The sequence below is a fragment of the Pseudophryne corroboree genome, chromosome 4 (assembly GCF_028390025.1).
Source record: "Pseudophryne corroboree isolate aPseCor3 chromosome 4, aPseCor3.hap2, whole genome shotgun sequence".
NCBI lineage: Eukaryota > Metazoa > Chordata > Amphibia > Anura > Myobatrachidae > Pseudophryne > Pseudophryne corroboree.
This window is the reverse complement of record NC_086447.1, coordinates 754,142,883-754,157,697: the sequence shown is the minus strand read 5'-3', so window position 1 is coordinate 754,157,697 and position 14,815 is coordinate 754,142,883. Positions and strand designations below refer to the sequence as shown.

General features: G+C 47.4%; 1 protein-coding gene across 3 annotated transcripts in view; it reads left to right on the top strand.

Moving 5' to 3' along the window:
• Positions 1-14,815, top strand: part of RALGAPA2 (Ral GTPase activating protein catalytic subunit alpha 2) — a 605,428-nt gene that overhangs the window by 296,875 nt on the left and 293,738 nt on the right. For all 3 annotated transcript variants that reach the window (XM_063918174.1, XM_063918175.1, XM_063918177.1), the window contains 3 exons: positions 363-491; positions 1,260-1,318; positions 3,282-3,390. In XM_063918174.1, coding sequence (XP_063774244.1) covers positions 363-491; positions 1,260-1,318; positions 3,282-3,390 — 297 coding nt within the window. The remainder of the gene's footprint in view (positions 1-362; positions 492-1,259; positions 1,319-3,281; positions 3,391-14,815) is intronic.

Below are 14,815 nucleotides of genomic sequence, written 5' to 3'. Positions count from 1 at the left end.
ACATTTATTAATGTATTCCTTTAAAAGAAATATGTACAATTCATTCTCTTCTTTTGATTGTTTTTTTTTAAGTTTATTGCTTTTATTTACAATGGCACCTAAACATTTTATCTAAGAGAAAATATATTAATTATACTGTAAATGTTTTGCTTAACAAATGCTGGGAGTACCAATAATGCAAATGAGCTGCCTTGGGGACTGAGAATCGCTGATCTAAACCATCGTTTGAAGAAGTGATTTATCAGTGCTGTAAGACGTGACTACAGTCCGGCAGTATTTGCAGGGTATCGAAGTATCTCAGTTATGCTCTGTACCTAGATATGGTAAACTGGCATATTGAAATATTTTTTTTACTTTTCTAGGCTCCACGATTGGAAGCACAGATAATTCTTGGGTCGCTCGTTTGCTTCCCAAACATGTATAAAGATGTGCCCTTGTTAGAGTCGTCTGGTGGGGTAAATGACATCATCATAGACGACAAAGACATTAAGGTATGAAAGGTGTTAAATGCCTGTGGCACCCTGTGCAAATTATGCCAGCTTCTGAAACCGAAGGAGAAATCTTGCTAACCCACAATTCCACACAAACTAGCTTTGTCAACTTGGTTTAAAAAAATTTCTGAGAAGTTGTGTGAGTAAATTTGGATAGATTTCCTTTATTTTCAAATGGGCAGAGTTTTTCCAAAGTAGAGAGACTTTTTACACTTGCTTAGAAATGTATGTATGTATGTATGCATTTATGCAAGGGCCCCAATATTTGCATTATTTATCTGATTTGTCTTCCATAAATATTAAGCTTTATATTCTAGAGTTTCTTTTCATGCAAAACGTTAATTCATATTAATACTTAAATACCTCTATTTACTAAGCCTTGGATGGAGATAATGTCGCTGGAGATAAAGTACCAGCCAATCGCCTCCTAACTGCTATTCCACAGGCTGTGTTTGAAAAATGACAGTTAGGAGCTGATTGGCTGGTACTTTATCTCCAGCGACCTTATCTCCATCCAAGGTTTAGTAAATAGATCCCTAAATCTCCTCCTCTCTTTCTTTCTCCAAACCCCCCCCCCCCCAACTTGTATATGTATCAAGCTATGTATGTATGTATTTATTTATTTTTTCTTAACTGTCCAGTTGGTTTACCTAATAATAGCATAAAAGTAAATGAGGGACACTTAATCTAAATACTGTATGCCAGGCCAGCCAGCCGCAGAGTTGGCCTTTTAAAAGTAATGTAATGCAATGCAAATTTCCTTTCTAGATCTATTTAATTAATGTATTGCTGAAGAATGCCAGAGAGGAGCCTAACGAGGTGGCCAGGTAAGTGGAAAAGTAGGTTCTCATAAGTACATTTTAGTTATTAATGTAGAACACAGGTTCTCAAACTCTGTCCTCAGGACCCCACACAGTGCATGTTTTGCAGGTCTCCTCACAGAATGACAAGTGAAATAATTAGCTCCACCTATGGACCTTTAAAAATGTGTCAGTGAGTAATTAATTCACCTGTGCACCTGCTGGGTTACCTGCAAAACATGCACTGTGTGGGGTGCTGAGGACCGAGTTTGAGAACCTATGATGTAGAGCAGAGGTTCTCAAACTCGGTCCTCAGGACCCCACACAGTGCATGTTTTGCAGGTAACCCAGTAGGTGCACAGGTGTATTAATTACTCACTGACACATTTTTAAAGGTCCACATGTGGAGCTCATTATTTCACTTGCGATTCTGTGAGGAGACCTGCAAAACATGCACTGTGTGGGGTCCTGAGGACCGAGTTTGAGAACCTGTGATGTACAGCATATGTTCTCAAACTCGGTCCTCAGGACCCCAAGCGATTCATGTTTTCCAGGTCTCCTCACAGAATCACTAGTGAAATAATTAGCTTCACCTGTGGATCTTTTAAAATGTGCCAGTGAGTAATGAATACACCTGTGCACCTGCTAGGTGACAGGGAAAATTTGAACTGTTTATGGTCCTGAGGACTGAAACTTTGCTGATATGTTGATCAAGTGTACAATTATAGTATATAAAAAGATGCTTTGCTCAAAACAGGGCTTCCTTAAGACTTTAGTGGGCCCCAATGCTTTATTGCAAACATAGCTGATAATTTGCTATTGTATATGTATTTAGTATGGTATTCCTAAGTAGAGTGCATCAGGTTTTCTTGTTTCAGTACACTTCCCGGGTATAATGTATGCTGTGTGATATTTGTGCAGATTAAGGTAGTGATTAATGTTTGAGAGGTTCTGAAATGGTTTCACCTTTTGCTAGACCTAGGGCCAGGACTTGGTGTGTGTTAATTGCTTTGGCTAATATTTTAATATTTCACTTAGTAAATCAGGATCACTTTATATCAAGCAATTAGCTTAATAATAGCATATTATTTTTTTATAAAACAAGAGGTCTTTTTAACACATCTGTGGGCTGAGAGAGAAGCTGTTTATGGGGGACGTAGTTATGTGACCGGCGGTCACAACACTTCCCCCGTACGTCCCACACCCTGAGAATCCCAACAGACAGCATGCCGACTAGCAGGGACTATTCCCACTCGCAGGTGTCCACGACACCCATAGAGTGGGAAAAGAACCAGTAGCGTGATGAGCGCTCGCCTCCTAGCCCCCCACGCCGGCATTCTGCTGCCGAGATACCCGTGGAGGCATGTTGACCTCCGGTCGCGCATACCCGACCTGTTTATTGTCCTCTCTTGTCCATTACCTTTGTGGTAGACCCCCATACAAATACCACGTTTGCCCATTTAGTAAAACAACCCTGACTCTGAAGTTCTAGCTTGAGATGGATGTCTGGTGATTATGTGATCACATTGGGGCCATTTTAGTATCGTGTGTGCCTGACACAGCACACATATACTTGTAGGCCTGCAGTAACTGGCGGTTATGGCTTGCCTTTGCCTGTGTATTTGATATTTAATAACACTTCATTATGGTTGTTTACATGCTCAGATTAAGGTTCCTGATTTATAGTGTAAAGTTACTGGAAATCCTACTATGAGGCACCATTACTAGAAATATTAACTAATAAATACATAGTCTTGACAATGTCCTATTACAGTTCATCAGTAACTTTTATAGATTGTTTCCACATATGTAACTTACTGTATAGAAGGTTTCAAGTTACTACTGTGTGGTGCTTCAGTGTCTTTTTATTTACTGTACATAAACCACCAATTCAATATTGAGTCTACTTTTATCAGTAATATGAGGACATCTTCCCTTATTTCAATATGATTATTGCTATTATCTTATATGTGCTGTTTTGTGCCTTAAGATGCATTGCGATCTGCTGCCTTGGAGTGTGGATCTGTGAAGAGCTGATGGAGCATACCAATCACCCTCAGGTTACTGATGCCATTAACGTCATTGGGGTAACACTAAAGGTAATTGTAGTGCATAGATCCATAAACCATAGAGGTTTTCTCTGTTATTGACCACAGTTGTCATGTTCTAGAATGATGTCTTATGTGTTATGACTGAATGCATCTACTGTCCATACTCTATATTCCCTGCACTCTGCCTGTCTGATCTTCTCACAGAGCCTCCCAAGTCTGGTACAAAACATCTGTGAAGTAATTTTTGCAGTTGCACTATTGCAGCTATAAAGCAGTTCACGAGTAAAGCTTCTGGCTCTTTCAGTCATTTCTCGTCTAGTTTAATGAAAACGTCAGTACAGGATGAGTATCCCATTTCCATATTTCTCTAACGTCCTAGTGGATGCTGGGGACTCCGTAAGGACCATGGGGAATAGACAGGCTCCGCAGGAGACAGGGCACTTTAAGAAAGAATTAGGAATACTGGTGTGCACTGGCTCCTCCCTCTATGTCCCTCCTCCAGACCTCAGTTAGAATCTGTGCCCGGTCAGAGCTGGGTGCACTTTAGTGAGCTCTCCTGAGCTTGCTAATAAGAAAGTATATTGTTAGGATTTTTTATTTTCAGAGAGATCTGCTAGCAACAGGCTCTCTGCTACGTGGGACTGAGGGGAGAGAAGCACCATTAGCTCCAGAAGGATCGAACACAGGAACGCACCCTTGGTCATTCGATCCCGGAGCCGCGCCGCCGTTCCCCTCGCAGAGCCAGAAGCCGGCGTGAGAAGCAAGAAGACTTCGAAAGCGGCGGCAGAAGACTCCAGTCTTCATATGAGGTAGCGCACAGCACTGCAGCTGTGCGCCATTGCTCCCACATTAAACCCACACACTCCGGTCACTGTAGGGTGCAGGGCGCAGGGGGGGGCGCCCTGGGCAGCAATTAAGTACCTCTTGGCATAAAAGAGCATATATACAGTTGGGCACTGTATATATGCATGAGCCCCCGCCATTATTTTACACAAAATCGCGGGACAGAAGCCCGCCGCTGAGGGGCTTCTTCCTCAGCACTCACCAGCGCCATTTTCTCTCCACAGCTCCGCTGAGAGGAAGCTCCCCAGGCTCTCCCCTGCAGACTCACGGTAGAAAGAGGGTAAAAAGAGAGGGGGGGCACATAAATTTAGCGCAAAATCAGTGTATACAGCAGCTACTGGGTAAACACTAAGTTACTGTGTAATTCCTGGGTCATATAGCGCTGGGGTGTGTGCTGGCATACTGTCTCTCTGTCTCTCCAAAGGGCCTTGTGGGGGTTCTGTCCTCAAATAGAGCATCCCCTGTGTGTGTGGTGTGTCGGTACGCTTGTGTCGACATGTTTGACGAGGAAGGCTATGTGGAAACAGAGCAGGTGCAAATGAATGTGGTGTCTCCGCCGACGGCGCCGACACCTGATTGGATGGATCTGTGGAAGGTGTTAAATGATAATGTAAACTCCTTGCATAAAAGGTTGGATAAAGCTGAAGCCTTGGGACAGTCAGGGTCTCAACCCATGCCTGATCCTACAGCGCAGAGGCCGTCAGGGTCTCAGAAGCGCCCACTATCCCAAATTGTTGACACAGATATTGACACGGATTCTGACTCCAGTGTCGATGGTGATGATGCAAAGTTGCAGCCTAAAATGGCTAAAGCCATCCGCTACATGATTATAGCAATGAAGGATGTATTGCACATCTCAGAGGAAAACCCTGTCCCTGACAAGAGGGTTTATATGTTTGGGGGAAAAAGGCAATAGGTGACTTTTCCCCCTTCACATGAGTTAAATGAGTTATGTGAAAAAGCTTGGAATTCTCCTGATAGGAAAGTGCAGATTTCCAAACGGTTACTTATGGCGTATCCTTTCCCGCCAACGGACAGGTTACGCTGGGAATCATTCCCTAGGGTAGACAAAGCTTTGACACGCTTATCTAAGAAGGTAGCCCTGCCGTCACAGGATACGGCCACCCTAAAAGATCCTGCGGATAGAAAGCAGGAAGGTATCCTGAAGTCCGTTTATACACATTCAGGTACCCTACAAAGGCTGGCAATTGCGTCGGCCTGGATGTGTAGTGCTGTAGCAGCATGGACAGATACTCTATCTGAGGAATTTGATACCTTGGACAAGGATACTATATTACTGACCCTGGGGCATATAAAAGACGCTGTCCTATATATGAGGGATGCCCAGAGAGACATTTGCCTACTGGGCTCTAGAATAAATGCAATGTCGATTTCTGCCAGAAGGGTCCTGTGGACTCTGCAATGGACAGGTGATGCCGACTCAAAAAAGCACATGGAGGTTTTACCTTACAAGGGTGAGGAATTGTTTGGGGACGGTCTCTCGGACCTAGTTTCCACAGCTACGGCTGGGAAGTAAAAATTTTTACCATATATTCCCTTACAACCTAAGAAAGCACCGTATTACCAAATGCAGTCCTTTCGATCGCAAAGAGGCACGAAAGTCCGAGGTGCGTCTTTTCTTGCCAGAGGCAGGGGTAGAGGAAAGAAGCTGCACAATACAGCTAGTTCCCAGGAACATAAGTCCTCCCCGGCTTCCACTAAATCCACCGCATGACGCTGGGGCTCCACAAGTGGAGCCAGGAGCGGTGGGGGCGCATCTCCGAAATTTCAGCCACTAGTAGGTTCGCTCACGAGTGGATCCCTGGGCTATACAGATTGTGTCTCAGGGATACAAGCTGAAATTCGAAGTGATGCCCCCTCACCGTTACCTCAACTCGGCCCTGCCAGCTTCCCCCATAGAAAGGGAAGTAGTGTTAGCGGCAATTCACAAATTATATCTCCAGCAGGTGGTGGTAAAGGTTCCCCACCCTCAACAGGGAAGGGGTTACTATTCCACAATGTTTGTGGTACCGAAACCGGACGGTTCAGTCGGACCCATATTGAATTTAAAATCCCTGAACATTTACCTGAAAAGGTTCAAGTACAAGATGGAATCGCTCAGGGCGGTCATTGCAAGCCTGGAAGAGGGGGATTTTATGGTGTCTCTGGACATAAAGGATGCTTACCTGCATGTCCCCATTTATCCACCTCATCAGGAGTACCTCAGATTTGTGGTACAGGACTGTCATTACCAATTCCAGACGTTGCCGTTTGGTCTGTCCACGGCACCGAGAATATTTACCAAGGTAATGGCAGAAATGATGGTGCTTCTGCGAAAGCAAGGAGTTACAATTATCCCATACTTGGACGATCTCCTCATAAAGGCGAGGTCCAGAGAGCAGTTACTGATCAGCGTAGCACACTCTCGGGAGGTGTTGCAACAGCACGGCTGGATTCTGAATATTCCAAAGGCGCAGCTAATTCCTACGACGCGTCTGCCCTTCCTGGGCATGACTCTGGACACAGACCAGAAGAAGGTGTTTCTCCCGGCGGAGAAGGCAGAGGAGCTCGTGACTCTGGTCAGAGACGTCTTAAAACCGAAATGGGTGTCGGTGCATCAATGCACGCGAGTCCTGGGAAAGATGGTGGCATCATACGAAGCCATTCCCTTCGGCAGGTTCCATGCGAGGACCTTTATGTGGGATCTGTTGGACAAGTGGTCCGGATCACATCTTCAGATGCATCGGCTGATCACCCTATCCCCCAGGGCCAGGGTGTCTCTTCTGTGGTGGCTGCAGAGTGCTCACCTTCTCGAGGGCCGCAGGTTCGGCATACAGGACTGGGTCCTGGTGACCACGGATGCGAGCCTCCGAGGGTGGGGGGCAGTCACTCAGGGAAGAAATTTCCAGGGGCTGTGGTCAGTTCAGGAGACTTGTCTGCACATAAATATCCTGGAACTAAGGGCCATATACAACGCTCTGAGTCAAGCGGAGCCTCTGCTTCGCAACCAACCGGTGCTGATTCAGTCAGACAACATCACCGCAGTGGCTCATGTAAACCGCCAAGGTGGCACAAGAAGCAGGGTGGCGATGGCGGAAGCCACCAGAATTCTTCGCTGGGCGGAAAATCACGTGCAAGCACTGTCAGCAGTGTTCATTCCGGGAGTGGACAACTGGGAAGCAGACTTCCTCAGCAGGCACGACCTCCACCCGGGAGAGTGGGGACTTCATCAAGAAGTCTTCACACAGATTACAAATCGATGGGAACTGCCACAGGTGGACATGATGGCGTCCCGCCTCAACAAAAAGCTACAAAGGTATTGCGCCAGGTCAAGAGACCCTCAGGCGATAGCTGTGGACGCACTAGTGACACCGTGGGTGTTCCAGTTGGTTTATGTATTTCCTCCTCTTCCTCTCATACCCAAGGTGCTGAGAATCGTAAGAAAAAGAGGAGTGAGAACAATACTCATTGTTCCGGATTGGCCAAGAAGGACTTGGTATCCGGAACTGCAAGAAATGCTCACAGAGGACCCATGGCCTCTGCCTCTCAGACAGGATCTGTTGCAACAGGGGCCCTGTCTGTTCCAAGACTTACCGCGGCTGCGTTTGTCGGCATGGCGGTTGAACGCCGGATCCTAGCGGAGAAAGGCATTCCGGATGAGGTTATTCCTACGCTGATAAAGGCTAGGAAGGACGTGACCGCAAAACATTATCACCGTATATGGCGAAAATATGTTGCTTGGTGTGAGGCCAGGAATGCCCCTACAGAGGAATTCCAGCTGGGCCGTTTCCTTCACTTCCTACAGTCGGGAGTGACTTTGGGCCTAAAATTGGGGTCCATTAAGGTCCAGATTTCGGCCCTATCCATTTTCTTTCAAAAAGAACTGGCTTCTCTTCCTGAAGTTCAGACGTTTGTACAGGGAGTGCTGCATATTCAGCCCTCCAGTGGCACCTTGGGATCTTAACGTGGTGTTGAGTTTCCTGAAATCACACTGGTTTGAGCCACTTAAAAACGTGGAGTTAAAATGTCTCACGTGGAAGGTGGTCATGCTATTAGCCTTGGCTTCGGCTAGGCGTGTGTCAGAATTGGCGGCTTTGTCACATAAAAGCTCCTATCTGGTTTTCCATATGGACAGGGCAGAATTGCGGACTCGTCCGCAATTTCTGCCAAAAGTGGTGTCATCTTTTCATATGAACCAACCTATTGTGGTGCCTGTGGCTACTCGTGACTTGGAGGATTCCGAGTTACTGGATGTAGTCAGGGCTTTGAAGATTTATGTAGCCAGAACGGCTAGAGTCAGGAAAACGGAGTCGCTGTTTATCCTGTATGCATCCAACAAGCTGGGTGCTCCTGCTTCAAAGCAAACTATTGCTCGCTGGATCTGTAACACGATTCAGCAGGCTCATTCTGCGGTTGGATTGCCGCTTCCAAAATCAGTAAAAGCCCACTCCACAAGGAAGGTGGGCTCTACTTGGGTGGCTGCCCGAGGGGTCTCGGCATTACAGCTTTGCCGAGCGGCTACTTGGTCAGGTTCAAACACTTTTGCAAAGTTCTACAAGTTTGATGCCCTGGCTGAGGAGGACCTTGTGTTTGCTCATTCGGTGCTGCAGAGTCATCCGTACTCTCCCGCCCGTTTGGGAGCTATGGTATAATCCCCATGGTCCTTATGGAGTCCCCAGCATCCACTAGGACGTTAGAGAAAATAAGATTTTACTTACCGGTAAATCTATTTCTCGTAGTCCGTAGTGGATGCTGGGCGCCCGTCCCAAGTGCGGACTTCTTCTGCAATACTTGTATATAGTTATTGCTTAAATAAGGGTTATGTTATGGTTGCATCAGGGTTATCTGATGCTCTGTTGTTGTTCATACTGTTAACTGGGTAAGTTTATCACGAGTTATACGGTGTGATTGGTGTGGCTGGTATGAGTCTTACCCTGGATTCCAAAATCCTTTCCTTGTACTGTCAGCTCTTCCGGGCACAGTTTCCTTAACTGAGGTCTGGAGGAGGGACATAGAGGGAGGAGCCAGTGCACACCAGTATTCCTAATTCTTTCTTAGAGTGCCCTGTCTCCTGCGGAGCCCGTCTATTCCCCATGGTCCTTACGGAGTCCCCAGCATCCACTACGGACTACGAGAAATAGATTTACCAGTAAGTAAAATCTTATTATTACGAAATACGGAATATTAAGAAATACGTAATTCTTTGTGTGAGACTGAGATAGTGAAACCTTTGTTTCTCTGACGTCCTAGTGGATGCTGGGAACTCCGTAAGGACCATGGGGAATAGCGGCTCCGCAGGAGACTGGGCACAAAAAGTAAAAGCTTTAGACTAGCTGGTGTGCACTGGCTCCTCCCCCTATGACCCTCCTCCAAGCCTCAGTTAGATTTTTGTGCCCGAACGAGAAGGGTGCAAGCTAGGTGGCTCTCCTGAGCTGCTTAGAAGTAAAAGTTTAAATAGGTTTTTTATTTTCAGTGAGTCCTGCTGGCAACAGGCTCACTGCATCGTGGGACTAAGGGGAGAAGAAGCGAACTCACCTGACTGCAGAGTGGATTGGGCTTTTTGGCTACTGGACATTAGCTCCAGAGGGACGATCACAGGTTCAGCCTGGATGGGTCCCGGAGCCGCGCCGCCGGCCCCCTTACAGAGCCAGAAGAGCGAAGAGGTCCGGAGAAAGCGGCGGCAGAAGACGTTCCTGTCTTCAAATAAGGTAGCGCACAGCACTGCAGCTGTGCGCCATTGCTCTCAGCACACTTCACACTCCGGTCACTGAGGGTGCAGGGCGCTGGGGGGGAGCGCCCTGAGACGCAATGTAAACGATATAAAAACCTTATATGGCTAAAAAAAAATGCATCACATATAGCTCCTGGGCTATATGGATGCATTTATCCCCTGCCAGTTTCCTGAAAAAAGCAGGAGAAAAGGCCGCCGTGAAGGGGGCGGAGCCTTTCTCCTCAGCACACAAGCGCCATTTTCTTTCACAGCTCCGCTGGAAGGACGGCTCCCTGACTCTCCCCTGCAGTCCTGCACTACAGAAACAGGGTAAAACAGAGAGGGGGGCACTATTGGCAGCTAATATATAAATACAGCAGCTATAACAGGGAGTAACACTTATATAAGGTTATCCCTGTATATATATAGCGCTCTGGTGTGTGCTGGCAAACTCTCCCTCTGTTTCACCAAAGGGCTAGTGGGGTCCTGTCCTCTATCAGAGCATTCCCTGTGTGTGTGCTGGGTGTCGGTACGTTTGTGTCGACATGTATGAGGAGGTAAATGATGTGGAAGCAGAGCAATTGCCTGTGTTAGTGATGTCACCCCCTAGGGAGTCGACACCTGACTGGATGGTAGTAATTAAAGAATTACGTGACAATGTCAGCACTTTGCAAAAAACTGTTGACGACATGAGACAGCCGACAAATCAATTAGTGCCTGTTCAGGCGTCTCAGACACCGTCAGGGGCGCTAAAACGCCCGTTACCTCAGATGGTCGACACAGACCCTGACACGGATACTGAATCCAGTGTCGACGGTGACGAGACAAACGTAATGTCCAGTAGGGCCACACGTTACATGATCACGGCAATGAAGGAGGCATTGCACATTTCTGACACTACATGTACCACAAAAAAGGGTATTATGTGGGGTGTGAAAAAACTACCAGTGGTTTTTCCTGAGTCAGATAAATTAAATGAGGTGTGTGATAAAGCGTGGGTTTCCCCCGATAAAAAACTGCTGATTTCTAATAAATTATTGGCACTATACCCTTTCCCGCCAGAGGTTAGGGCACGTTGGGAAACACCCCCTAGGGTAGATAAGGCGCTCACACGCTTATCAAAACAAGTGGCGTTACCGTCTCCTGATACGGCCGCTCTCAAGGAACCAGCTGATAGAAGGCTGGGAAATATCTTAAAGGATATATACACACATACTGGTGTTATACTGCGACCAGCGATCACCTCAGCCTGGATGTGCAGCGCTGGAGTGGCTTGGTCGGATTCCCTGACTGAAAATATTGATACCCTGGATAGGGACAGTATATTATTAACTATAGAGCATTTAAAGGATGCATTACTATATATGCGAGATGCACAGAGGGATATTTGCACCCTGGCATCTAGAGTAAGTGCGATGTCCATTTCTGCCAGAAGAACGTTATGGACGCGACAGTGGTCAGGTGATGCGGATTCCAAACGACATATGGAAGTATTGCCGTATAAAGGGGAGGAGTTATTTGGGGTCGGTCTATCGGACCTGGTGGCCACAGCAACGGCTGGAAAATCCACCTTTTTACCCCAGGTCCCCTCTCAGCAGAAAAAGACACCGTCTTTTCAAACCCAGTCCTTTCGTCCCTATAAGGGCAAGAGGGAAAAAGGCCGCTCGTTCCTGCCCCGGGGCAGAGGAAGGGGAAAAAGACTGCACCATGCAGCTTCTTCCCAGGAGCAGAAGCCCTCCCCCGCTTCTGCCAAGTCCTCAGCATGACGCTGGGGCTCTGCAAGCAGACTCGGGTACGGTGGGGGGCCGTCTCAAGAATTTCAGCGCGCAGTGGGCTCACTCGCAAGTGGACCCCTGGATCCTGCAGGTAGTATCACAGGGGTACAAATTGGAATTCGAGACGTCTCCCCCTCGCCGGTTCCTGAAGTCTGCTCTACCAACGTCTCCCTCCGACAGGGAGGCAGTATTGGATGCTATTCACAAGCTGTATTCCCAGCAGGTGATAATCAAGGTACCCCTCCTACAACAGGGAAAGGGGTATTATTCCACTCTGTTTGTGGTACCGAAGCCGGACGGCTCGGTGAGACCAATTTTAAATCTAAAATCTTTGAACACTTACATAAACAGGTTCAAATTCAAGATGGAGTCACTCAGAGCAGTGATAGCGAACCTGGAAGAAGGGGACTATATGGTATCTCTAGACATCAAGGATGCTTATCTCCATGTCCCAATCTACCCTTCTCACCAAGGGTACCTCAGGTTTGTGATACAAAACTGTCATTATCAGTTTCAGACGCTGCCGTTTGGATTGTCCACGGCACCACGGGTCTTTACCAAGGTAATGGCCGAAATGATGATTCTTCTTCGAAGAAAAGGCGTATTAATTATCCCTTACTTGGACGATCTCCTGATAAGGGCAAGATCCAGGGAACAGTTAGAGGTCGGAGTAGCACTATCTCAGGTAGTGCTACGTCAGCACGGGTGGATTCTAAATATCCCAAAATCACAGCTGATTCCGACAACACGTCTGCTGTTCCTAGGGATGATTCTGGACACAGTCCAGAAAAAGGTGTTTCTCCCGGAGGAGAAGGCCAGGGAGTTATCCGAGCTAGTCAGGAACCTCCTAAAACCAGGACAAGTGTCAGTGCATCAGTGCACGAGAGTCCTGGGAAAAATGGTGGCTTCTTACGAAGCGATTCCATTCGGAAGATTCCATGCAAGAACTTTTCAGTGGGATCTGCTGGACAAATGGTCCGGATCGCATCTTCAGATGCATCAGCGGATAACCCTATCTCCAAGGACAAGGGTATCTCTCCTGTGGTGGTTACAGAAGGCTCATCTTCTAGAGGGCCGCAGATTCGGCATTCAGGATTGGATGCTGGTAACCACGGATGCCAGCCTGAGAGGCTGGGGAGCAGTCACACAGGGAAGAAATTTCCAGGGCTTGTGGTCAAGCATGGAAACGTCTCTTCACATAAATATCCTAGAGCTAAGGGCCATTTACAATGCCCTAAGTCAAGCAAGGCCTCTGCTTCAGGGTCAACCGGTATTGATCCAGTCGGACAACATCACGGCTGTCGCCCACGTAAACAGACAGGGCGGCACAAGAAGCAGGAGGGCAATGGCAGAAGCTGCAAGGATTCTCCGCTGGGCGGAAAATCATGTGATAGCACTGTCAGCAGTGTTCATTCCGGGAGTGGACAACTGGGAAGCAGACTTCCTCAGCAGACACGACCTTCACCCGGGGGAGTGGGGACTTCATCCAGAAGTCTTCCAAGTGATTGTAAACCGTTGGGAAAAACCAAAGGTGGACATGATGGTGTCCCGTCTCAACAAGAAACTGGACAGATATTGCGCCAGGTCAAGGGACCCTCAGGCAATAGCGGTGGACGCTCTGGTAACTCCGTGGGTGTTCCAGTCGGTATATGTGTTCCCTCCTCTTCCTCTCATACCAAAAGTACTGAGAATCATAAGAAGGAGAGGAGTAAGAACGATACTCGTGGCTCCGGATTGGCCAAGAAGAACTTGGTACCCGGAGCTGCAAGAGATGCTCACGGAGGACCCGTGGCCTCTACCTCTAAGGAAGGACCTGCTCCAGCAGGGACCTTGTCTGTTCCAAGACTTACCGCGGCTGCGTTTGACGGCATGGCGGTTGAACGCCGGATCCTGAAGGAAAAAAAGGCATTCCAGATGAAGTCATCCCTACCCTGATCAAGGCCAGGAAGGATGTAACTGCAAAACATTATCATCGCATTTGGCGAAAATATGTTGCGTGGTGTGAGGCCAAGAAGGCCCCTACGGAGGAATTTCAACTGGGTCGTTTCCTACATTTCCTGCAAGCAGGATTGTCTATGGGCCTAAAATTAGGATCCATTAAGGTTCAAATTTCGGCCCTGTCGATCTTCTTCCAGAAAGAACTGGCTTCAGTGCCTGAAGTTCAGACGTTTGTCAAAGGGGTACTGCATATACAGCCTCCTTTTGTGCCTCCAGTGGCACCTTGGGATCTCAATGTAGTTTTAGGGTTCCTAAAATCACATTGGTTTGAACCACTTGCCACAGTGGATTTGAAATATCTCACATGGAAAGTGGTAATGCTGTTGGCCCTGGCTTCAGCCAGGCGCGTATCAGAATTGGCGGCTTTATCCTATAAAAGCCCTTACCTGATATTTCATTCGGATAGGGCGGAATTGAGGACTCGTCCTCAATTTCTCCCTAAGGTGGTTTCAGCGTTTCACATGAATCAACCTATTGTGGTACCTGTGGCTACTAGGGACTTGGAGGACTCCAAGTTGCTGGACGTAGTCAGGGCCCTGAAAATATATGTTTCCAGGACGGCTGGAGTCAGAAAATCTGACTCGCTGTTTGTACTGTATGCACCCAACAAGCTGGGTGCTCCTGCTTCTAAGCAGACGATTGCTCGTTGGATTTGTAGTACAATTCAACTTGCACATTCTGTGGCAGGCCTGCCACAGCCAAAATCTGTAAAAGCCCATTCCACTAGGAAGGTGGGCTCATCTTGGGCGGCTGCCCGAGGGGTCTCGGCTTTACAACTTTGCCGAGCAGCTACTTGGTCAGGGGCAAACACGTTTGCTAAATTCTACAAATTTGATACCCTGGCTGAGGAGGACCTGGAGTTCTCTCATTCGGTGCTGCAGAGTCATCCGCACTCTCCCGCCCGTTTGGGAGCTTTGGTATAATCCCCATGGTCCCTTTACGGAGTTCCCAGCATCCACTAGGACGTTAGAGAAAATAAGAATTTACTTACCAATAATTCTATTTCTCGTAGTCCGTAGTGGATGCTGGGCGCCCATCCCAAGTGCGGATTGTCTGCAATACTTGTATATAGTTATTGTTACAAAAAAATCGGGTTGTTTTATTGTTGGAAGCCATCTTTTCAGAGGCTCCTACGGTTATCATACTG